Source organism: Melanerpes formicivorus, unplaced genomic scaffold, assembly GCF_026170545.1.
Source record: "Melanerpes formicivorus ecotype bairdi unplaced genomic scaffold, bMelFor1.0.p_v2 SCAF_83, whole genome shotgun sequence".
Classification (NCBI taxonomy): domain Eukaryota; kingdom Metazoa; phylum Chordata; class Aves; order Piciformes; family Picidae; genus Melanerpes; species Melanerpes formicivorus.
In genome coordinates this window covers 751527-775153 of record NW_027142435.1, presented here as the reverse complement: position 1 = coordinate 775153, position 23627 = coordinate 751527, and the positions used below count along the sequence as shown (strand labels likewise).

The window sequence follows — 23627 nt, the reverse complement described above, 5'->3', positions numbered from 1 at the left end:
GGCAGAGTTCCCACTGTGGGACAGCCAGAAAACAGCTGGGGAGGTGCTGGAAGAGCTGTGAACAGAGAGAGAGGTAAGGAACCCTCCCCTGCTGCTGCCTCCAGTGCCACCCAGCCCAGCAGTGGCCAAGTGGAGCCACCTGAGAGTGACCCTGCAGGACCTGCTGCAGGTGGAGCCTGCTGGAATTCCTGCATCCTGAGCAAGGCTCCTGGCAACCCCACAGACCCATGGTGGAGCCTGGAAACTGTGAGTGGGGCTGGGGCTGCTCCAGAGGCAGTCACTGGCCTGGATTTATGACCAAACAGAAGTTTTCAAACAACTTCTCAGCCCTGGTCCAGGAACTCCATCAGCCTTAGGTCATGTGGAGGAAACCCAGGACACAGGAACCTTTTCTGTGTGGTTGTTAGCAAATGTCATGGAGAGGATGAAATGTGGCTGGAGATCTGCAGCCTCCCTTCTGGTGTGCAGACAGAGCAAAGGTGCTGCAGGAAGCTCCCTGGCAAGTGCGTGGTGTTCCCACCTCAGGCAAGGCTCTGACACATCCAAGCCACCTTCCTGGCAGCAGAGAGGACTTTGCTGGATGAGGTGAGTGCAGAAAGGATGTGGAGAGGGTCTGGAGAGGGCTGATTCTAGCCAGGACCTCAGCAGTGATGTCACTCAGACAGAAAGAGAGCTGTTGGGCAATGAGCTCCTCGGATCCAGAGCAGCAGGAGATGCTGCATGGTGCAGTGAAGAGCCTGTGGAAGGCCCAAAGCATGCAAGGTGCTGATGGGACAACCAGGCTGGAGTCACCCTGAGGAGAGGCAGGGGAGAGAGCCCAGGCTGCTCTGCAAGCCTGAGGAGCTGGCAAGACCCCAGTCAGAGTGTGTCCAATGATGAAGTCTTGAAGTCAGAAGGCAAATCTTGGGCTACCTGGAGCTCTGGGTGGCCTGCAGGGCTGCTGTGATTCCCAGCAGCTCCTAAGCTTTCTCTTGGGGCTCAAAACAAACCCAGCCCTGATCTGCACCCACCACAACCTCCTTTACTGAGGCTGCAGGAAAAGAGGAGCATCCTTCTGGGAGCCCTGGCGAGCTGGGCAGCTTCAGGAAACACCATGGGGAAACCAACCCAAAGTCTGTTTGGTTTCCTTTCCAAGCTGTGGTGCTGCAGGAGCTGAGTCCCTCACAGGGGGCAGGCTCAGCCCCCAGCATGGAGCTGTAAGCAAGGTCCCACCGAGTGCAGCCTGCTCAGCCCTGAGGAGCCCACAGCTGCCTCCCTCCTCCTTCCCTTTCCCACATCATTTGTTCCAGGTGCCACTGGGGGCCACCCCAAACCTCATCTGAGGGGGGAGAAAAGAAGGGGAGGGGGCACCTGCAGCACAGAGTGGCCCAAGCTCCTCTTTCATTGGGAGATTTAGGAGAGGAACTTGGATCTCCCCAGGTTGTGCTCAGCCCAAGTCCCAGACGTGACTGGGAGCCAGCAAATGATCTCAGGCTGTGAGTGAGATCAGGTTTTGCTGAGTCCACAGGGCTGGACATGTTCATTACTCTTCCCAGAAGGTCTCCTATCCAAAGCATGCCTCGAGCTGTGATTTCCTTGGAAATATTGGCCTTCAGGGGAGCCCCAAGGAGAGAGGCTCCAAGTCCCAGCCTTGCCTCCTGCCTCACCAGCACAAAGCTGCTTTGGTCCTGGCTCTTTGTGCCGCTGAGGCGTGGGGTTCCTGGAATTGTCTTTGCCTTCCTGGAAGAGTGGTGAGGCTGTAATGGGTTGTGCAGAGAGCCTGCAGAGGCTGAGGGGGGTGGCAGGGAGAGGGGAGGCAGCTGGAGCCTGGGGACAGCTCCTGGATTCCACTCTCATGAGAGGCACTGCGCCGGCCACCGGCGGCTCGCAGCCCCGCGCCGCTTACACCCAAAGTGTCTTGGCTGGAGCGAAGGTTACTGAGGGCAGCTGGTGCCAGCAGCAGTTGGCCTCTGCTTGAGGCTGCTTGGCCAAAGCACAGAGGGTCAGACCCTGAGTTTCCAGGTGGAATTCAAATCAGAGGAACCCTGTGGCCACCCCAGCCAGGCTCAGCCTGTGCCCTCGCAGTCCTTGGGTGGAAGAGCAGTTGGGATGAATCAAGAGAGTTGGGATGAAGCAAGAGCAGTTGGGATGAAGCAAGGACTTCCTCTGGACGTTTACACAGCCCCCAGTACTGAAAAATATTGTGGCAAAAAAGGTTTGGATTGGCTTCTGTGGCTGTTTGTCAGCCTGGGGTGGGGTGAGGAGAGGCAACTGCCAGAACTCTCCAGAGCCAGTTCCTTCCTCTGAGATTTCTGCTCTGGTATTTTCTGGAAGACTCCAGAGGTTTGGATTAGTCTCCAGGCTCCATCTTCCTGGAGGCCTTCCCACCACTTGGGAGCTTGTGGACAAACCAATTTTTTCCACTGGAAAAAACACCAACCCCCCCCAGCAGCCCCTGGCTGGGAGGAGGTTGTGTTTCCTCTGGGTTCAGAGAGGCTTCCCAAAGCAGAACCATCTCTGGGCTTCTCAGCTGCAGAGTCTCACAGCTGGTGACAAGGAGCAGTGGCTGTGAGCAGAGGTGGCTGAGAAGGGAGCTGAGAGCCTGGCTGCCAGCAAGAGCAAGTGCCTGGGAGCCAGGGGCTGCTGTGTCTCCACAGCTCCTGATGCTGGTGAAGCAGTTCCAGCAGTGGAGCTCTTTGCCTCAAGGCTTCTGGGACTGATCCTTCTGACCTGCTCCTGTGTCAAAGGCAGGGCTGGGCCAGAGGCTCTCCAGGGACCCCTTCCCAAAGGGAAGAGAAAGGGAATAAGGGAGAGGTCTGGAGCCTCTTCCTGAGGCAAGAGAGTCTCACATTCAGTGACCAACTTCTTTCCCCCCTCCCTCTGTCCCTTCCAGGGTTTTGAAGAGTTGAGTTTGGAGAAGTCAAAGATCAGGCTTCAGAGCTCACCACAGGCAGTGAGGATGTGAGGGGGGTGCAGTCAGGGGGCTCTTCCCTCCCCTTCCTGCAGGGAGCTCTGATTTTCAGCGGGGGGAAGGCTCTTGTCCCCTGCAGACAGCTGCCTGTGAAGGACAGGCTTGAGGAGGACCTCCACAGTGGTCTTTTGATTGCTGGTGTCCTGACCAGCCCCTGGCTGCTTGGTGCTGGCTTTGCTGGGCTCCAGCTGCCCACCACACTCCAGACCTTCCTGCTGGGGCTTGCTGGGTTGGTTGGAAGGTAAGCAGTGGAGCTAATTGCTGTGGGGAGATGTTGTGAGAAGGAGCAAATGGGAAGGGGAGAAAAATGGCCTCAGCTGCAGTCAGGAGAGGAAATGTCAAGAGAAGTCTCATTGATCTCGAACCAAACCTCCTCAAACAGCTCCAGCTCTTTGCTGCCTCTGTCCAGGAGAGCTCAAGAGGTTTGCTGAATGCAGCTTTTGGTGTGGAAAATGTCCTGGTGCTCCCCTGAGGTCTCCCACAGCAAGGGCAGCTTTGTGGGCTGGCTGAACACGGCGATGAGAGCTGCCTGGTGGGAAGGGTGACTTAGGCACTTCATGCTGCTGAGGCAGAATAAACTCTGGGTTTTGCTGTGGGGCTTGGGGAGGTGAGCACAGAAAGCTTGGTTCTGTCTGCCAGGGATGGATGCTGACCACCCCTGGGCACTCTCTGTGCAGAGCAAGGTTTGCTCTGGAGTCCTGAGCCAAATGTTTCCCTTTTCCCCTGCTGCCCTGGGCTTGGCTGTGTGCTTGGCTGTGCTCCCTGTCCCAGAGGTGGCTGTGCTCTGGTGGCATCAGGCATGAAAGGTTGTCAAGCTCCTTGGGATCCTCCCTGCCGAGAGGAAGGATGGAAACCTGAGGTGGTTTGGAGGCTGCTGGGGGGCAGGCAGTGCTGTGAGGCCAGCAGATGCTCACCTCTGCCATGCCTGTCCCTGTGCCACAGGGCTGCTGCTGTCCATGCCCCTCGGGCTGGGGCTACCACACTGGCAGCCTGCAGGCAGCTCCAGCAGCAGCCCAGAGCAGGTTTCCAGGGCCCCTCCTGTTCAATGTTCTGCCTAGCAAGGGGCTGGTGCCAGATGTGTCTTCTGAGTCAGGTCTTGGTGCAGGATCCAACCCAAGTCTGTGCTCCCCGAGAGGCCCCTGGGCTATAAAAAACCTCTGTGCTGTCTGCCCACCTCCAGGTGGGAGCTGAGAGCACTGAGCAGCCCCTCTGGGATGAGATAATTCCTGTTTACCCTCTCTGGAGACCCCTGGGTTGCACAAGAAGGAGATTGACCACAGAGATGAATGAAATCCATCATCTAGGGGGAGAGAAAACCCAGGCTGCTTAGAAGAGCTTTTGTTTGGGAAGGGCTGCCAGCCCTGGGAGTTTTGGGAAGTGACTTGGTGTCTGCTGAGCAGGGAGCAGAAGCCATCAGTGGAGCTGTGTTATTGTCATCAGCACCTGGGGAGGTGCCTGTCAGCACCAGCCCCCCAAAGGGAGAGCAGAGCCAGAGCAGTTGGGCTGAAATAAACCCAGCATTAGTGAGAGTCCCAACAAGAGCTCCCAGCAGGATGGGATGGCAGAAGCAGCACAGCAGTTTGCTTCTCTCTTGGTCAAAACAGCCTCCAGTCTTCTCCTTTCTGCCAGTACAACCCAGCTAATTATTCCCAGTCCTCTCCTTCAGCCTGAGCTCATTGTTGCAGATGAGCTTAATCCAGAGCTGGGAGACTTTATTGTCCCTGCTAGCAGAGGGCATGAATAGGAGAGGAAAATATGTGAGCTGCTTCCTGCAGGGGTTTCACAACTCTCCTGAGGGTGAGATTATGACAGAGGCTGGGGGACAGCTCCAAGCAGGGTGATGAGGAGCAGGGGAGCAGCACTAGCAGGGTGCTGTGATGGGGAGCAGGGGAGCAGCACTGAGCAGGGTGCTGTGATGGGGAGCAGGGGAGCAGATCTGAGCAGGGTGATGGTGATGGGGAGCAGGGGAGCAGCACTGAGCAGGGTGCTGTGATGGGGAGCAGGGGAGCAGCACTGAGCAGGGTGCTGTGATGGGGAGCAGGGGAGCAGATCTGAGCAGTGATGATGGGGAGCAGGGGAGCAGCACTGAGCAGGGTGATGGTGATGGGGAGCAGGGGAGCAGCACTGAGCAGGGTGCTGTGATGGGGAGCAGGGGAGCAGATCTGAGCAGGGTGCTGTGATGGGGAGCAGGGGAGCAGCACTGAGCAGGGTGCTGTGATGGGGAGCAGGGGAGCAGCACTGAGCAGGGTGCTGTGATGGGGAGCAGGGGAGCAGCACTGAGCAGGGTGCTGTGATGGGGAGCAGGGGAGCAGATCTGAGCAGGGTGCTGTGATGGGGAGCAGGGGAGCAGATCTGAGCAGGGTGCTGTGATGGGGAGCAGCACTGAGCAGGGTGCTGTGATGGGGAGCAGGGGAGCAGCACTGAGCAGGGTGATGGTGATGGGGAGCAGGGGAGCAGCACTGAGCAGTGATGATGGGGAGCAGGGGAGCAGCACTGAGCAGGGTGCTGTGATGGGGAGCAGGGGAGCAGCACTGAGCAGGGTGCTGTGATGGGGAGCAGGGGCTCCAGCTCCTTGCACCCCCCCTGTCTACTTGAGAGGAGGCCAAAGCTGGGGAGAGCTCTTCTTGACTTGCACATCCAACTGCTTCCAGCCTCTTGGGTCTCTGATTTGTCTGTGGGAGGCTGAAACAGGAGGTGAACCAACACTGACTGAGGGCTGGTAGGGAATTTGTGGGGGCTTTGCTTGGCCTCCTGCCCTCACTCTTGACAAAAGCATTTTGGCTCCAGGTGCCTCAGCTCTCCTCAGGGTTCTGCTGACACCATGCTTTGGAATTTGGTTTGGAAGCTCTGCAGAGAAGGAAGGAGACTCCACAGCCTCTCTGGGCAGCCTGCTGCAGGCCTCCAGCAGCCTCACAGCAAAGGAGTTTCTCCTCCTGTTCAGATGGAGCCTTCTGGGTTCCACTTTGTGTCCCTTGTGCTGTCCCTGGGCACCACTGAGCAGAACCTGGCCCCAGCCTCTTGCCCCTGCAGCCCCTTTAGCTCTTGCTGAGCACTGCTCAGATGCCCTCTGGGGCTGCTGTGCTGAGCCCCAGGCCTCTCAGCTCCTCCATAGCTGCTCTGGGAGGGCAGAGCACAAGAAGGAGCAGCAGTGATGCCATCAGTGTGGTGCTCACTGGAACCATCTCCCTTTGTTGTGCTCTGCAGACATCCTCTGGCTCTGCAGTTTGCCACTGATTAAATGAAGGAAAAGCCCCAAACCCCAAACCATTAAAAGGGCTTAGAGAAGATCCTCAGTGACCTTCAGTGAGTGCTTTGCTTTCCTGAGGATTCCAGAGACATAAACCAGACTGCAGCAAGCTGGAACTCCTCAGCCGTGTAGGAAACCGCAGGCTGGGGTGGGTGATTCCGCCCTGCAGTGCAGGAGGCACAGGGGCAGGGGCTGGGGGTGTCCCCCCCAGGAGCTGGTGCCTTTGGTGGGGAAGGATTCAGTGTCCAGCACCAACTCTGCCTTGCACAAAGCACCACTGCTGCTCCTTGCTCTGCAGAGCTGTTGGCCAAGGTTTGACACCTCAGGACTGCAACCAGCTCCTGAGTGGAGGGGCTGGGAGCCCTGGTTGCTGATTTCTGTTTCAGCAGCAGCTGAAGTCAAGGCTTGCAGAGACTGGAGCTGGGAAAGCTGTGGCTTGCAAACTTCCCAGAGTGGCTTTTTGTCTGGTCTGGCCAAAGGTGGGACCAGAGTGGAGACCCTACTGCAGCTGGGCCTCAGAGCTCAGCATCCTGCGCTCTTCATGGAGGCTGCAAAGGTCAAGCAAAGTAAGGCCGAGCTGGAAGCTGTGCTGTGGAACCCTGCTGGGGTGTGGGGGGAGGAGAGCAGCCCTGCAGCTCCTGAAGGCATCCTGCAGGAAGGCTGCAGAGGGACTTTGCATGAGGGTGTCCAGGCCAAGGGGCAATGGTTGAAGCTGAGGCAGAGCAGGGTTAGACTGGAGCTGAGGAAGGAGTTCTTTGGTACCAGGGGGGTTGGGAGTGAGTTGCCCAGGGGGTGCCAACCTCTCTGCGTGCAGCCCAGAGCCTGGAGGTGGCTTTCACTTATTTTTAGAGCTTGACCTTACAAGACTGAAAAAAATCACTTTTTCCTTCTGACTTTTGTCCATCACTTGGCAAAGATTTGTTGAAAACACAGAGATGGAAAATATTTAACCTTCAAGCTGGGCTGAGTTTGCTTTCTGTGTTTTCTGTTGTTTGCTTGTGTGCTGCTCTCGTTTGTGATGTCAGCTCCAGGGAGGGGAAGAAGGTGTAAGAGACCTGGCACTGCAGAGCCCTTCTGCCCTGCAGCCCAGACAAACAGCATCACAGAATGCCTCACACCAAACAACTTTCTCCTCCTGCTCAGATGGAAACTCCTGGGTGCCAGTCTGTGCCCACTGCCCCTTGTGCTGGCCCTGGGCACCCCTGAGCAGGGCCTGGCCCCAGCCTCCTGCCCCCCACAGCTCCTTCAGCTCCTGCTGAGCATTGCTCAGCTCCCTCTGGGGCTGCTCTGCTCCAGGCTCTCAGCCCCAGGGCCCTCAGCCTCTGCTCCTCCCAGAGCTGCTCCAGGCCCCTCAGCAGCTCTGCAGCCTCCCCTGGGCTCTCTCCAGCAGTTCTCTGTATCTCTTGAACTGGGGGGGCAGACCTGCACCCAGTACTGCAGCTGTGATCTCAGCAGGGCAGAGCAGGAGCTGAGACCCTCCCTTACCTGCAAGCCCTCCTTTGCTGCCTGCAGTGACCATGCTGCTCCCCAGCACCTTCCTGGCTGCACCCTGAACGTGGGAGGTCTGAGATCAAAATGAGCAAAGCCTCTTTGGCTGAACACTCAAAGCTCTGCTGCAGCTCCTGTCCCCAGGGCTGTTGTGTGACCAACACTGACAGCTCTCAGAGCCAGGCAGGGAGAGCTGTGGGACCCAGCACCTCCCTGCGCTGCAGGCTGACCCTGCTCCCAGCTCCCAGCTGCCACTGCCTCGCTGCAGCAGCTTCCAGCCCTTTCCTTGGGCAGCTTCTCTTTGGCTGCTCAGGGAGCATCTCTCTGCCCACTCTGTGTCTCCTGGTGGTAAAGGCTGGCCTGAGGCTCAGCCCCTCAAAGACAAGCAGCAGCACAATCCAGGTGCCCTTCCTGCTGCCCCTTCTGCACTGCATCCTCCAGGCAAGCCTGGCTGGGGGGAACCTCTGAGGCTTCTCCATTTGGCCAGTGCCCCTCTGAGGCAGGCTGTGATGGCTCCCCTCAGGAGCTGGAGGACGATTCTGTCACCCACTGGTGGTGACCCTGCCTTTGGGGAGCTTGGAGAGCCCTTCCTGAAACCCTGCTGAGGTGCAGAAGGCTCTGAGCTTCGCTGATCTGCTGAGCAGTGCCAGGGGCAGGGCTGTGAAGCACTTCTGTGTCCATGAGAGAGAGAGGAAGAGCCCCAGCCCCCAGCCCCTGACAGCCACAACCCCCCATTTCATTCTGGAATTTTCTGACCTATTTTGGTGCAACTCACTCTGAAAAAATCCCCAAAAATAAAATTCAAGGGGAAAAAAAAGGCCAAGGCTGAGCCCAAGGCCAAGGCTGAGCCTGAGCCCACTCCTGCCCTGATGACTTTCTCATATTGTTTACTTTTGCACCGCTCTGTGCGGCGCTGCAGCCAGCGATGACGTCCAGCCCCCGGCCAGCACCAGAGCATCAGGACTTCAGAGGAAGGAATGCAGCTTCATAAATAGCAACCCACAGCCACTAATGGGGAGCAGAGGCAGACCTGCAGGTTAGAAATCCCTTGCAAGAGGAGCCCACGCAGCCACACAGCCTGGAGCCGCCAAGATGCTCCCAGCTCTCGCCGCTGCTCTGCTGCTCTGCCTCTCGTGGCCTCTCTCATCCTGTCAGCAGAGAAGAGCAGGTAAGGGCTGCTCATTGTCTCTGTATTTTGGGCTCTCCTCTGCTCTCCAGGCTCCTACCAAACTTCTCTCTAGCAGCAGGGTACGAGGAGGAAGGTTGGTTCCAGCTGCAGCTCCTGAAGCCCAGAGGAAATGTTCAGGGAGTTCGTAGCTCCGTAGGAGATTGGAAGCTCAGCTGAGTAAATCTTCAGCCTTCTGCTTCCCCCCAGCTCTCCTCCTGGGCTGTGAAGCAGTCTAGGGAGAAAGGTTTCTCCTGGGGCAAGTGGAAGTTTGGTTGTGGTTTGCAGTGACCTGCAAGAGACTTTTCATCTGCACTTTGCCTGTGACTGAAGTCAAAAGCCCAGCTGCAGGGAATTGCTGTGCAGGACCCTCCAGAGCCTCTCTGCACACACAGACCCCAGGGAGACTCTGACTTCTGGGAACTAAGGAGATGCAGAGGGCACTGCCAGAGCTTCCCTTCCCTGAAGGGCTGCAGGGGAATGCTGAAGCCCAGGAGGGGCTGGGAGCCCTGGCAGCCCAGGCTCTGCAGCAGGCACTCAGATGTGTGCTGGGGGAGCCAGGAGGAGGCACAGGGGTGGAAATGTCTGCAAGTGCATCAATTTCCCTTGGAAATGGCTGCAGAGGGCTGGGATCATTATTCATCTGGAGCTGAATACTAACACACAAAACAATCCAAAACAACCCAAACTTTGATTTTCAATTACTTCTTGTTACTAGGGATGGAAAATTCCTCCCAGGAATAACCAGCAGCTGCCTGAAGCCTTCCTGCAGAGCTGGTTCAAACCCTCCCTTTGAAGGGAGAAGTGATGAGCGAGCTCCTTGTTCTCCACAGACCAAGAAATGCCTCTTGAAGTCAGAGCTCCTGCCCAAGGGCACCACGTCTGTGGCACTCCCGAGTCAGTTCCCAGCCCCAAGTGCGTTGGGGAGCTTGGAAGTGGTCAGGAATTCTCTGGGCTCTGCCCCAGGAGGCTTTCAGGCTGGGCTGTTGTCAGCAGCAGGGTCTCCCATCCCGCTGGTGGTGGCAGATGGCTCCTCAAGGAGGCAGAGCCCTGGCTCCAGGTGGTTTTGCCCTGCACACAGAGTGCTGTTTGTAGAGGATTTGGCTCTTTCTCTCTCTTTATAAATGTTCCTTTACACCCAGGCTGCCATTCACAAGGTGTGAGGAGCGATGAGTGCAGGACAGAGACCAGAGCCCCGGGGCAGGGCTCTGTCCTGGCAGGCAGCAGAGCACCAGAGCTGAGCTTTGGGTCCAGCTCAGGTTTTGACTGAAACTTAAATAACTCCAGAAACCAGGAGCTGCTTCCAGGCACTCTCTTGGGGCAGAGCTGGAGTGTTGAGCTTAGCCCTGGGGGAGCAGGGAGGGCTGGAAGGGGAAAGTCACAGAGTGATAGAACGGTTTGGGTCGGGAAAGCCCTTTTGGATCTCCCACTCCAACCCTTCTCTAACTCTGCCAAGGCTGGGGCTAAGCCCTGGCCCTCAGCACCACAGTTCTGCCTCTTTGAAACCCCCCCCATGGGGTGGGGATGCAGCCCCCTCCCCGGGCAGCCTGTGCCAGGCTTTGGGGGCAGAGGTTTCTCCTCACTCAGGCTCAGCTGCCCTGTGGATGACCCTGTGAACCGGCTCCTATCCCAGCCCAGGCAGGATGTGGCAGTGCTGCAGGGGCAAGCAGCTGCCCCACAGCCACCACAGGGCACCTCCAAACTGCCACAACCCCAAGAGCCTCCAGACTCCAGCAGGACAAAGCGAGCAGGCGAGGCCAGGGCTGCTGTGCCAGCTCCAGTGCTTGGCAGCACCTTTGGGATGGGCTCAGCAGAGAGCTTTGCTTCGGTGCTGCCCTTCCCAGCAGCTCCCACAGCACTGCATTATTAGTTTGCTGCTTTTGGCAGCAGGACCTCCCCATGTGTGAACTGCAGAGCCTGTGCCAGGGTAGCAGCTCCCACAGCTGCCAGCCTGCCAGGCTCATTTGTTAGCTGAGGGGTGGCTGTTACCTGCCCCACAGGCACAGCTGATGGGCACTGCCCACAGCAAACCCTACCCTCTGTGCAAGCCTGGGAAGTCCTCCAAGCTTCTAGCCAGGACCTGGCAGAGGCTGGAACTGAGGAGGCTGGATCCTGACTGTGAAGCTGCAGTTCAGAACCTCCCTCGGTTTGTGCTGCTAATGGCTCTGGGCTGCTTTTCCCCCAACCCCTTTGGGGGTTTTCAGGAGGTGATGTTGGGCCAGAAATGCTGCAGGAGATGAGAGAAACCAACCGTGTGCTGCTGGAGGTCCGGGAGCTGCTGAAGCAGCAGGTAGGTGAGGGAGGGACCTGCTCCCTGCTGCTCTGCACCAGACAGCTCCAGACCCTCTGCCTGCGCTGCTGAGCACTGGGGGGGGGGGGGGAGGAGAGTGGGGAGCTGCTGCCTGCCTTGTGTGGAAGGAGCAGCAGGAGGGGGAATCACCACCGGCTCTGTCCTGCAGAGGAATCTGGATCCCAAACTCTGCTGCTTAGAGCAGGGGCTGCTGAAAAGCAGCACACAGGGAGAGTGGATTCTTACCAGGACACAAGCAGGGGGGGCACCTCCAACTGCACCCACAAGCCACTTCCCCCTTGGATTCCTGGGCTTAGTAAATCAGGGGAGAGTCCAAACTGGGAAGCTGGAGGAGAGCTTTCAGCCCTCTGTTAGGGTCCTGGCAGGGGAGGTCACAGGGACTCCAAACAAGCTCTGTATTCACTCCTGCTGTGCTCATCCTCAGCCTTCCTGGCTCCAGCAGTTTCTAAGGGGCTTTGGAACTTCTTGGGTGCTTCAGTCTCTCCCCATCTTAACGAGGAGCTGGTGGTTTGGCTGGGCAGCTCTGCTCTGAAGCACAGAAAGGCTTCTTTCTCCCCCTCTCCGCTGTGGGAGCTGAGGGCAGCAGCCTCTGCCTGCCAGGGAGCTGGAATGGCAGCCTGGTGTCGGTGCCAGGGCAAACTGGGCGGCCTCCCATCTGCACAAACATCTGCCTTGGGTTCCTCTCACATTTCAGGCTGCTGCATAAATGCTCAGTGTTTACTAGGAACCAGGTCAGACATGGTTCCTGGCAGCTCCCAGCAATGATTTCCAGTCTCCCCTTCCAGGTTAGCAAAGCTCCTCCACACAGGTTTTTGTTTGCTCTTGCTCCTGCCATCTCCTCACTGGGAGGGGAAAGCTCTTCCCTGCAAGACAAAGCTGCACATAGAGCTGGAGAGCCAAGGTGGCAGCTCAGGATTCCTTAGGCTGTGCAAGGATTTTCCTAACCCTTCCCTTCTCCATGATTCAGCCTCTTGGGATGCTGGCAAAAGGCACAACGGTGAAGGGCAGCTCTGCTCCCCTGAGCCAGACTCTGGGCACAAAGGAGCTGCTGAGGGTCATTAGCAGTGCTCCAAAGCCTCTGTTGTGCTCTCTGTCACCCACCTCTGCCGGGGGATGCTCTGGGGGTCGGTTTGAGCTCTCTCTGCACCAACTGCTCCACACACATGGCCCCAGGCTGTGTGGGAGGGAAGAGAGAGCCTGGGGTGGGAGAAGAACTCACTCTTGTACCTGGGAGCTGGCAGAGACCTGAGCAGCAGCTCTTGGCTGAGTGCAATGACCTGAGCATGGAGGAAAAACCATGCCTGGGGTGTGGAGGGATGGTCCTGAGCATGGGGTGCAGGTGGCAGCAAAGCTCTTACAGGGAAGGATGTCTGCAGGGGTTGCTGCCTGCTGCAGTGGTGTCAGCTCCAGACACAGCCCTGTGCCTGCTGCAGTGGTGTCAGCTCCAGACACAGCCCTGTGCCTGCTGCCTGCCCTTCCTCACCACAGCAGCAAGGCTTTTGCCCTGCCAGTGCTGCAGGTGAGCTCCTGGCTGGAGAGAGGAGGTTTTGTGAACAGATTCAAAGTGTCCTCATGGCAAGGGCCCAAGAGTGGCAGAAGCAGCATCAGATCATTCCTGCATCTGCCCCATCTCCTCCTGCCCTGCCTTGTCCAGTGCCTGGACTGCAGATGACTCCTCCAGCACTGCTGGCTCAGCACCTCCTGGAGTGGAGGACCCAAATCAAGCAGATTTCCCTCTCTCTGCCCCACTTGTTTCTGTGTATTCAAGTCAAGTGCTTCCCACCTCTGTGAGAGGATCCCCAGGAGGAGCAGCAGAGCAGGCAGTGACTGGGAGCAGGGAGCAGGAGCCAGCAGGGAGGCTGCAGCCAGGCTCTGGGAGCCCCATGCCCTGTGTGAAGCTGGGGGTTCAGGGGTGGCTGAGGAGCTGTGCTGCCTCTCAGACTGCTGGCAGTGGGGCTGGTCCCCAGCGTGGGAGCAAGCTCAGCCCTTGGCCAAGTGGTGGCTCTTGTTTTCTTCCAGATTAAGGAGATAACATTCCTGAAGAATACAGTCATGGAGTGTGATGCCTGTGGTGAGTGCCTGAGCTGAGTCCTCTCTTCAGCTGCCCCCTGCAAGCCCTTCCTGGCTTCGTGTCCAAACGAGCAGGGCAAGGCTGCCTGTGACCACAGCCTGCTCCAGCACCACCCTGGGTGTCACAGCACTGCTCAACGTCCCTGGTGCTTGTGCTGCCTCCCCAGAAGGTTCTGCACTCGTGGGCCATGGGTCAATGGCAGCTGAAGCTGTTGCCCTTCCCCTGAGCGTGGGCTGCCCCCCAAAGCTGATCTCTCTTTCCAGCAAACCTCCCACTCCTGCAGGAAGCTTGGTCAGCAGTGCCATGGCCTGCCAGGCTAGCTGCAGAAAGCTGCCCAAGCACATCTCCTAGCAGCCCAGCCCATGGCTGGTGCTGGGATTGCCTGGGAAAGCAGATGGATATCCTGTGGGATCGAGCTGGCTCCTCCTGAGCTGCAAGTGGAAGAGAACATCAGCCCCAAGAGGCTCTGCTGCGCTGCTCCTTCCACCCCAGCGCTGCCACCTCCCCAGCCCAGAGCTTGTTTACAGAGGCAGGAACCAGCAGCAGCAATTTTCCCCCCATAAATCTTGCCCTCTGCTCCCCAGGATGTGTTTGAGTTTGGGTTTGTTTTGTTTCTGGACTGCAGCTCACTTCCAGTGGATTTGGCTTTCAGCAGTGTGGTCCTTGGAGGGGCTTCACTCTCTGCCAGTGCACTCACGGGGTGGAGCCACAGGGCCTGGGGAGAGCTGCTGCTGGAAAAGAGATCAGCAAAGCTTCTGGGAGCTGCAGCCATTCACAGCTTTGCTTCTACTAATTCCTGCATAAACCTGCCCTGAGCTTCCTCTCCGTGGTGGTTTCTGCTTTCCCCACTCTCTCTTCTGCTTTCTGTGCCTTCCCCTCCCATGCTCCTCGCTGCAGAGCCTGAGCCTCCTGTAGCCATGCACTGCAGGTGACTCACAGCAGCTGTGTGCTGCTCACCAGCTCAGGAAGGGAAGCATGGGGAGGAGGCTCTGGTTTGCCTTGGGCTTGGCGAAGGGTTTGCTGTGGTGGTTGTGAGGAGATGTCTTAGGCTCATAGTCTGGTTTGTGTTGGAAGAGACCTCACAGCATCCAGTACCAACCACCAGCCCAGGTTGCTCAAGGCCTCACCCAGCCTGGCTTTGAACACCTTCAGGCTTGGAGCCTCCACAGCTTCCCTGGGCAACCTCTTCCAGGAGTGTCCAGATCCTGCCCTGATACCTTCTGAGCCGACAGCACCCCCCGATGCCAGCCTGGCAGCGGCAGCTCTGTGCTTAACCTCCCTCTTGTCCTGCAGGCATCCACCCCGAGGTCACAGGCCCTGTGATCACAGTGACTCAGTTCAACAGATGCCTGCCCAACCCCTGCTTCCCTGGCGTGTCCTGCACCGAGACTGCCACCGGCTTCCGCTGCGGCCCCTGCCCCCCCGGCTACTCCGGCAACGGCACCACCTGCACCGACATCAACGAGGTACAGCCAGGGCAGGGGCTGCAGAGCTGCCTCCCTCTTCCTGGAGCTGTGTCTGGTGGGCAGCAGAAGTCAGGCAACGGAGCTGAAGCTCCCCAGCAGCATCGGTCTGCTGGAGGCGGCGCTGGGTCTCAGCCTCCCCTCGGCCCTGCTCCGTGCTGGGTTCCCATCCAGCCTCGCTGGCACTGTGCTCTGGAAGCCACACAGGCTGCAGGACATAAATCCTGGGGGTTGTACCACACAGGAAGGTGAGCCGGGAGGGGCAGCACAGCCCCTTTGGTCTCACGATGGTTCCAGCTGACGAGTTGTTAGAGATAAGATTTACGACGTGTGGGATGGGATCAAACGCTTCCCAAATCGCCCTCCCTGCAATCCATCTCCACAGCACTCACCCTGCCTTGCTCCTGCCCTTAAATCAAGCTTCACTAGGCAGAGGCTGCAGGATTTATTGTCCCTTCTTCAGGAAATGTGGCATTCCCTCCAGCTCCCTCCCTGTGGCCACGCAGAGCCTTCCTCAGCCATTGAATCCGGGTGTCCATAAGGCTCCTGTGGTCCCAAACCAGAGCCTTCTGCTCCCCCATTATCCACCAAGCGACCCCCAGGGTCTGGCAGAGCCCCCTCCCCTCTCTTGGCTTTCAGACTGGGTCCCTGCTGCAGCTGAAAGGGTCCCTGAGAGATGTGGAGATCGGTGACAGTCTGTTAGGCACCAAGACGAGGGAGCTGCTGGATCCACGTTGCACCTCTGGCAGAGCAGGGTGGGAGGCAGCAAGAGCAAAGTGATGGAGGAAGTAAGGGCAACGTTAAGAGCAGCCCTGCAGAGCCAGAGCAGGGCACAAACTGCTCCTGTCCTTCAAAGGCAGTGCAAGGAAGGATCCAGAGCTCTGGATTCGGAGACTCCCAGGAAGGGAAGCATGAAGGGAGGGCAGCTCCTTGCCTGGGCAATTGATGTCACCTAAGAGGAATTAGTGCTGAAAGTTGATTTGTTTTCCTTGTCTGCACATCCTGGCGCTGGGAGCAGCCCCGAGGTGGAGGAGCTGCAATTTTCCACTTGCAAGGGGAGCCAGGGCTTGGGCTGGAGGCTTTAGAAACAAAAAGTACAAAGGGACAGGAGCTGGATGTGACCCAGCCCTGGGAGCTGCCCTCACAGCTGCCTCACCGATCTGCTCCCCCTCTTCTTTGCAGTGCAACGCAGCCCCCTGCTTCCCGAAGGTCCAGTGCATTAACACCTCCCCCGGCTTCCGCTGCGACCCCTGCCCCCCCGGCTTCACCGGGCAAATGGTGGAGGGGGTTGGGCTGGCTTATGCCAGGGCCAACAAGCAGGTAAGGCCCAGGAACTGTTCTGTCTCCTCCGGAAGGCGTTAACTCTTTCCCCTCTGTGACTGTCATCCAAAGGTCTCGGAAGCCTCAAAGCCATGGGAGGGAGCTGGCTGCGTGGTGCTGGTGGGAAGCCCTGGTGCAGACTTGCCAAGGGTGTCCCAGCACAGCAGCAGCAAAGCAGCCTCCAAGCCCTCCCCGGTGCTGCACTGGTGCCGGGCAGGAGCTTGTGTCTGGCACCTTTGTGGCTGTGAGGCCAGCCTGGGGAGTGCTTCACTCCGGGACACAGAAGAGTTGATGCAGCTACTGCTCGCCCCCTCCTCGCTTCTCTGACAGCTACAGGCAGATTAAAGCTTGACGAGCCCTAACCCAGCAGGTTTAATGTGGCTTGCAAGCAGAAGTTGCCCAGGGCAGGAGTGCCTCCTGCTCTGTGTCATTTAGAGAGCTGCAGGTTGGTGGCAGGACACAGCCTGGACCTTTCTGCTCCACCGTCTCACTTCTGTCCTGCAGTGAGGAGGAACCTGGCAGCTCAGCTCAGCTCAAAGCTAAGCTGTCTGGCTGGGCTAAAACCTCTGGTGGCTCTGTGAAGAGCTTGCCGGGGGGCAGGAGAACCGCTGGGATCTGGCTCAAGCCTGTCTGAAGGAGAGCTCTGAGCTGTGGGTCCCGGTACGGCCTGTCAGGGGCTGTGCTTCTGCACCCGGTGGTGCCCTGACTCCAGAGCCTGCTGCAGCTCCTGCTGAAGAGCAAAGCTCAAGCCTGGCTGCTTCCTCCCGGGCAGGTCTGCACTGACATCAACGAGTGTGAGACAGGAGCTGCCAAGAACTGTGTCCCAAACTCCATCTGCATCAACACCCGGGTAAGGACTGCAGGGATCTGCCAGGGCTCCCCCTCCCCCGGGAGCTCCAGAGGCCCCTTCCACCCGCTCCGTGCTGGGATCCTGGCATCTCCTTACCGCTTGGTCTTGCAGGGCTCCTACAAGTGCGGGGCTTGCAAGCCTGGCTTCGTGGGGGACCAGGTCAGCGGCTGCAGGAGCCAGAATGTGCGGCGCTGCCCCAACGGCGAGATCAGTCCCTGCCACGAGCAGGCGGAGTGCATCGTGGAGAGGGATGGGTCCCTGTCCTGCGCGGTGAGCCCCCAGCCGCTGCCCCCCGCTGCTGCCTCTGCTGTGCCTCCCCTCTGCCCTGCTCTCCTGCCTCTGCCACTGCCCTCTCCTGGGCAGCTTGGCTTTGGCACAGCCTGGCACAGCCCTGCCCTCCTGTCCCAGCCCTGCCCTCCAGTACCACCTCAGCTGCATCGAGAGCTCTTTCCGTGCTCCCTGCAGAAGTGATCTGCCTGCTCCTGGCGCTTCAGATCCACTCCTGGTTGCTTGGGGTTTGTTTTCTCTGCTCGAAGCAGTACAAATCTGTCAGTCACGGAGCATTAGGCACAGCCGAGGAGGGAGGAACATCACTCAGCAACCTGCTGGAGCCAAGCTTTGCTGCTGCTGCCTTTATGATCTCGGAACAAGCAGAGGATTCACATCTGAGCTGCTTCAAACGCTGCTCACAGCACAGCTGCATCTTGCAGCCAGCGCTTCCCTGCAGGGCACTGTGTGCCAGAGCTGCCAGTGCTCCGTGCTGGCTCTCTTGGAATGCCCCCGTGGGGCACTCAGCAGCCTGATGTTGTTGCTCTGCTGCCTTCCAGTGCCGCGTGGGGTGGGCAGGTAATGGCTACGTGTGTGGGAAGGACACGGACATCGATGGGGTCCCGGACGAAAAGCAGCGCTGCTCCGACAAGAAGTGTCGCAAGGTGAGGCCCCGCTGCGTCCTGCTGCGCTGGAGCTCCGCCCGGGGAGGGCCCGGCCAGAACTGGGCAGCCCTGCTCCGAGGACAGGCTGCGGGAGCTGGCCAGAGCCTGCCCGAGCTGCAGAGCTGCCCAGCAGCCCCTCTCTGGTGCTTCCCTTCCAGGATAACTGCGTGACCGTCCCCAACTCCGGCCAGGAGGATGCGGACAGGGATGGGATCGGAGATGCTTGTGATGACGATGCCGATGGAGATGGGATCCCAAACACGGAGGTTTGAGGGCTGATCCTTACCCTGACACCCCTAGATGTACCTTTCAAAAGTGCCTTTAGGGCAGAGCTGGGCACACGCCCCGGGGCTTTGGTCCCTCGGCCGCCTGGGTGGCAGCGCAGGGGCTGAGGCTGCCCTCAGCCGGTGCCTGTGCCCCCTGCGCCCCGCAGGACAACTGCGTCTACACTCGCAACGCCGACCAGCGCAACGCCGACAAGGACAACTTCGGCGACGCCTGCGACAACTGCCGCCAGGTGAAGAACAACGACCAGAAGGACATCGACGGCGACGGCCGCGGGGATGAGTGCGACGACGACATGGACGGAGACGGTGAGGGCTGCAGAGCCTCCCCGGGGCGCTGCAGGTCCTGCACCTGGGTTGGAACAACCTCTGCCGTCAGCACAGGCTGGGGCAGGAGGTGATAGAAAGCAGCCCTGAGGAAAAGAACCTCTGGCTCTGATGGCTCCACTCTGCCTGCTTTGCAGGGATCAAAAACCCCATGGACAACTGCAAGAGAGTTCCTAACCCTGACCAGAAAGACACTGATGGAGATGGAGTAGGAGATGCCTGTGACAGCTGCCCCACAGTCAGTAACCCAGACCAGGTGAGCACTCCAGGTCAGGTTCACCTCACTGCAGACAAAGCTTCTGTCCCCTGCCAGGGGGTGCAGAGCTGGCAGCACCTCCCCAAGATTACCACCTGCAGTGCAGAAGCCCAGCCCCTGGAGGTCAAAGGTGCTGGAAAAGTCAGAGAGGGCTTCCTGCCCTCCAGCCCTGCTGCTGCCCTGGGCAGGTCCCATGATTGTTGCTTTATCTTCTAGAAAGACACCGACCACGACCTGGTAGGAGACGTCTGTGACACCAACCAGGACAGGTGAGAGCCTGCAGCAAGAATCATCCTTGGGCTGCATGAAATCTGGGGGCTGCAGGGGGCCAAAGGCAAGCTGGCAACTCCCTGGCAGCCTGGCTGGGCCTCAGCTGATCAGAAGAGGCCACAGGAGCTGGGATTTGGTCACCTCCAAACCACTGCTCAGGTGTGGCAAGCTGGTGTGGCCCAGAGGCTGCTGGAGGGGAGCTTGCTCCTCAGCTGCTGCCCAGGGACTTGCCCAGCAGGAAGGTTCCTGATCTGTTCCTGGTGCAACCAATGGCTCCAGAAGACTGAAAGCACCACCTCCTGCTGCTCTGGTCGAGGACCCCAGCTGCTGGCAAGCTCCTCTGTGCACCACAGCAGTGGGTAACCCCCAGCTGTGATTCTCTCCACCAGTGATGGGGATGGCCACCAAGACTCTCGGGACAACTGCCCAACAGTGCCCAACAGCTCCCAGGTGGACACAGACAACGACGGGCTGGGAGATGAATGTGATGATGATGATGATGATGATGGGATCCCAGATGAGAAACCTCCAGGCCCTGACAACTGCAGGCTTGTCCCTAACCCTGGCCAAGAAGACTCAGACGGTGAGGATGATGATGATGCACCTGAGCTCTGCCTGGGGGTCTCCTGCTGGCCTCCACCTCTCTCTCTGACCTTGTAGCCAGGAAGCAAATTCTCCTCAGGGCTGCCCTGAGGCAGCTCAGAGTCAAACAACCCTCACACTGGGCTCACTTTTAGGAAAAGCTGTCCCCCAGCAGGGTCTCCAAAGCTGATTCCTCTGCCCACAGCAAGCAGGAGAAGCCTCAGTCCCTGCAGCTGATGTGCAGGAGGTGCTCTGAACACCTCTCGGCCTGGCACCGCTGTGGCCACCTCCCACTGTCCCAGCCCAAAGCTGAGCAAAGCCCAGGTGCAAAGGGTGGGGGAGACGAAAGAAGGGTGCTGAGCCCTGGTGCTGTGCTGGCAGGTGACGGCGTGGGGAACCTGTGTGAAGATGACTTCGACCGGGACATGGTGATCGACCGCATCGACGTCTGCCCCGAGAACGCCGAGGTGACCCTCACCGACTTCAGAGCCTTCCAGACAGTGGTGCTGGACCCCGAGGGGGATGCACAGATCGACCCCAACTGGATTGTCCTCAACCAGGTAGGGGCCTGCTTGTGGCTCAGGTGGCAGCAGGGCCTGCTCCAGACTGCCTGCAGTGCCAGCTGAAGGCTCTGCAGGCTCAGTGGTGCTCTTTGGTGTCCGAACCCTGGAGGCTCTCCCACACCACCACCTCACAAGAGTGGAGCTGAACATCTGCAGCTCTACTCATGGGTCCACCTCCTTCTTTCTCAGGGCATGGAAATTGTCCAGACCATGAACAGTGACCCTGGGCTGGCTGTAGGTGAGGATCTTCTCTTTGTCCTGCTGGGAAATGGTCACTGATGAGCTGCTCAGTGCAGCTCTGAGAGGGTTTCAGCACTGCTGGATGCCTCCTGGCACCTCCTGGGGAAATGCTCTGTAGGAGGCAAAAGGCACCTCCCCCACCCAGACCCAGAAATGAAAGGGAGCTGCTCTCAGGGTACCAGGGGGGGTGGCACTGGATGATCTTTAAAGTCCCTTCCAAGCCAACCCAAGCCTTCCCCTGACTCTCTGATGTTCTCCCACCCCTGGCAGGCTACACAGCCTTCAACGGAGTGGACTTTGAGGGCACCTTCCACGTCAACACTGCCACAGATGATGACTATGCTGGCTTCATCTTCGGCTACCAGGACAGCTCCAGCTTCTACGTGGTGATGTGGAAGCAGATGGAGCAAACCTACTGGCAGGCAAACCCCTTCCGAGCAGTGGCGGAACCTGGGATTCAGCTGAAGGTAAAGCTGCCCCGGGGGGAGGGTCCCGGAGGGGCCTTTGGCCTCTCCCTCAGCCGTGCTGCCTGGGCAGGCACCGTGAGGACCCCCAGGCCGTGCCCCCCCGGGGCCAGGTGCTCCCCCAGCCTCTCCTCCCTCCCAGGCGGTGAAGTCCAAGACAGGCCCCGGGGAGTACCTGCGCAACTCCCTGTGGCACACGGGGGACACCACGGACCAGGTGAAGCTGCTGTGGAAGGACCCTCGGAACTCTGGCTGGAAGGACAAAACCTCCTACCGCTGGTTCCTGCAGCACCGGCCCCAGGTCGGCTACATCAGGTGAGGCTTCCCGACCCCAGCTCAGGGGGTGCTGAGCACACACCAGCAGCAGCTCTGCCGGCCCCGGGAGCTGTCCCTGCCCACCAGCGGGGTCCCACCCCACCCATTCTGTGACCTCTGCTGCGCTCGGGGCAGTGCCTGCCCGAGGAGCAGCCAGGGCAGTCCATGTCCCACCCAGGGCAGTCCATGTCCCACCCAGGGCAGTCCATGTCCCACCCAGGTGTCTTCTCTTCCAGAGCTCGCTTCTATGAAGGCCCTGAAGTGGTGGCAGACACGGGAGTGGTCCTGGACACCACCATGCGAGGAGGGCGCCTGGGAGTCTTCTGCTTCTCCCAGGAGAACATCATTTGGTCCAACCTGCGGTACCGCTGCAACGGTGAGCAGCCCTGGGCAGCCCTGAGCAGCCCTGAACGGCACTGGGCAGCCCTGGGCAGCCCTGAACGGCCCTGGGCAGCCCTGGGCAGCCCTGAACGGCCCTGAGCAGCACTGGGCAGCCCTGGGCAGCCCTGAACGGCCCTGAGCAGCCCTGGGCAGCCCTGAACGGCACTGAGCAGCACTGGGCAGCCCTGAGCAGTCCTGAATGGCCCTGGGCAGCACTGGGCAGCCCTGGGCAGCCCTGAGCAGCCCTGAACGGCACTGGGCAGCCCTGGGCAGCCCTGAATGGCCCTGAGCAGCCCTGGGCAGCCTTGAACGGCCCTGAGCAGCATTGGGCAGCCCTGGGCAGCCCTGAACGGCCCTGAGCAGCCCTGGGCAGCCTTGAACGGCCCTGAGCAGCCCTGGGCAGCCTTGAACGGCCCTGAGCAGCACTGGGCAGCCCTGGGCAGCCCTGAACGGCCCTGAGCAGCCCTGGGCAGCCCTGAACGGCACTGAGCAGCACTGGGCAGCCCTGAGCAGTCCTGAATGGCCCTGGACAGCACTGGGCAGCCCTGAGCAGCACTGAACGGCCCTGAGCAGCCCTGGGCAGCCTTGAGCAGTCCTGAATGGCCCTGAGCAGCCCTGGGCAGTCCTGAGCAGTCCTGAATGGCCCTGGGCAGCACTGGGCAGTCCTGAGCAGCCCTGAGCAGCACTGGGCAGCCCTGAGCAGCCCTGAACGGCCCTGAGCAGCACTGGGCAGCCCTGAGCAGCACTGGACAGCCCTGGGCAGCACTGGGCAGCCCTGAACGGCCCTAAGCAGCACTGGGCAGCCCTGGGCAGCACTGGGCAGCCCTGAGCAGCACTGGGCAGCCCCAGAGCTTTGGCTGCTCTTGGCCAGCCTGAAGGGAGGGCAGCAGCTTCTTCTGCTTTCCCTTTCTGGTTCTGCTTCTCATCTCTTCCCCTTCATCTCCTTTTCCTCAGACACCATCCCAGAGGACTATGAAACATTCCGAGTTCAGCAAGACTGACCTCCACTTAGCCCACCCCTGCAGCCCACCCCTGCAGCCCACCCTGCAGCCCACCCTGCAGCCCACCCTGCAGCCTTCCCTGTTCTCAGCCGTGCTCAGCTCCTGCTGCTGCTCTGAAGCCCTCTGGGGCCGTCCCCGGCGCTCCGCCGCTGCGCTCCCCGGCAGCTCTCCTGCCGCAGCTCCCTGCCTGCTCCCCGGCGCCGCGGCAGGGCTGAGGCACAGACACCAAAGCTGAGCCGGAGCCTGAGCTGCTGCAGAACCTCCTTCCCTATACCAGGTGAGAAGCTTCCTGCAGCAGCCGGAGCTGGGCTCGGCGCGGGTGAGCCCCAGCAGCCTTGGCCCTGCTCGGAGGCTCTCAGCTGGGAGCTGCACAGCCAGAGCTGCCCTGCGGGGGCCCGGGGAGCAGCCTAGGTACGAGCTGCTCACAGAACAGCAGGAAGAGGACTTTGAAGAGTTACCTTTGCTCTGGAAGGTTGGATAGCAAAAACTTGGAATGTGGGATAATAAATACTGCTCCTTGGTCGTGGGCTGCTGCTGCTTCCACTTTGAAACTGCTGCCATGGAGCTATGGAACAGAAACCCTCAAGACCCTCCCTCCAGGCAGCCCTTCCTGCCTGGCTCCTCAAGTGGGAGTTAGCTTTAGGCCAGTGAATGACATCAAAGAAGTTTCTCCTGCTCAGATGGAGCCTCCTGGGTGCCAGTTTGTGCCCACTGCCCCTTGAGCTGTGCCTGGGCACCACTGAGCAGGGCCTGGCCCCAGCCTCTTGCCCCCCACAGCTCCTTCAGCTCCTGCTGAGCATTGCTCAGCTCCCTCTGGGGCTGCTCTGCTCCAGGCTCTCAGCCCCAGGGCTCTCAGCTGCTCCTCAGAGCTGCTCCAGGCCCCTCAGCCTCTTCCCAGCCTCCCCTGGACCCTCTCCAGCAGTTCCCTGTCTCTCTTGAACCAGGGAGGCCAGAACTGGAACCTGCAGATGAATCCTTCCCCCAGGGAGGCACAAAACAGTGTCAGAAGAAGCTGAATTCCCCTCAGAAGGGCTCTGACCTCACTGCCCAAGCAGAGGGAGCTGCTGCTCTGCTCCAGCTTCTCTCACCACTTCCCTCCACCTCCAGCCTCTCCCCAGCTTCCCTGTGATGAAAGCTGCACCCAAGC

At 59.5% G+C, this 23627-nt stretch overlaps 1 protein-coding gene across 1 annotated transcript; it reads left to right on the top strand.

Annotated features, from left to right (window-relative positions):
* The first annotated feature begins 8637 nt into the window (after positions 1 to 8637).
* On the top strand, positions 8638 to 23025 carry COMP (cartilage oligomeric matrix protein). The gene is made up of 19 exons (XM_068164745.1): positions 8638 to 8853; positions 11055 to 11140; positions 13181 to 13232; positions 14526 to 14698; positions 15878 to 16015; positions 16788 to 16865; positions 16977 to 17135; positions 17693 to 17797; positions 17956 to 18063; positions 18231 to 18390; positions 18546 to 18664; positions 18881 to 18933; positions 19324 to 19517; positions 19898 to 20076; positions 20269 to 20317; positions 20590 to 20786; positions 20926 to 21098; positions 21335 to 21474; positions 22434 to 23025. The coding sequence occupies exons 1-19, from the start codon at positions 8778 to 8780 to the stop codon at positions 22478 to 22480; spliced, it is 2286 nt and encodes a 761-aa protein (XP_068020846.1). The 5' UTR covers positions 8638 to 8777; the 3' UTR covers positions 22481 to 23025.
* The last annotated feature ends 602 nt before the right edge of the window (positions 23026 to 23627 follow it).

Excerpts from the sequence above, each read along its gene's own strand:
- COMP (XM_068164745.1), top strand. The coding sequence starts at position 8,778 with ATGCTCCCAGCTCTCGCCGCTGCTCTGCTGCTCTGCCTCTCGTGGCCT. Across the intron at positions 8,854-11,054 it reads CTGTCAGCAGAGAAGAGCAG|GAGGTGATGTTGGGCCAGAA; the intron begins GTAAGGGCTGCT and ends GGGGGTTTTCAG. Across the intron at positions 16,016-16,787 it reads ATGCCAGGGCCAACAAGCAG|GTCTGCACTGACATCAACGA; the intron begins GTAAGGCCCAGG and ends CCTCCCGGGCAG.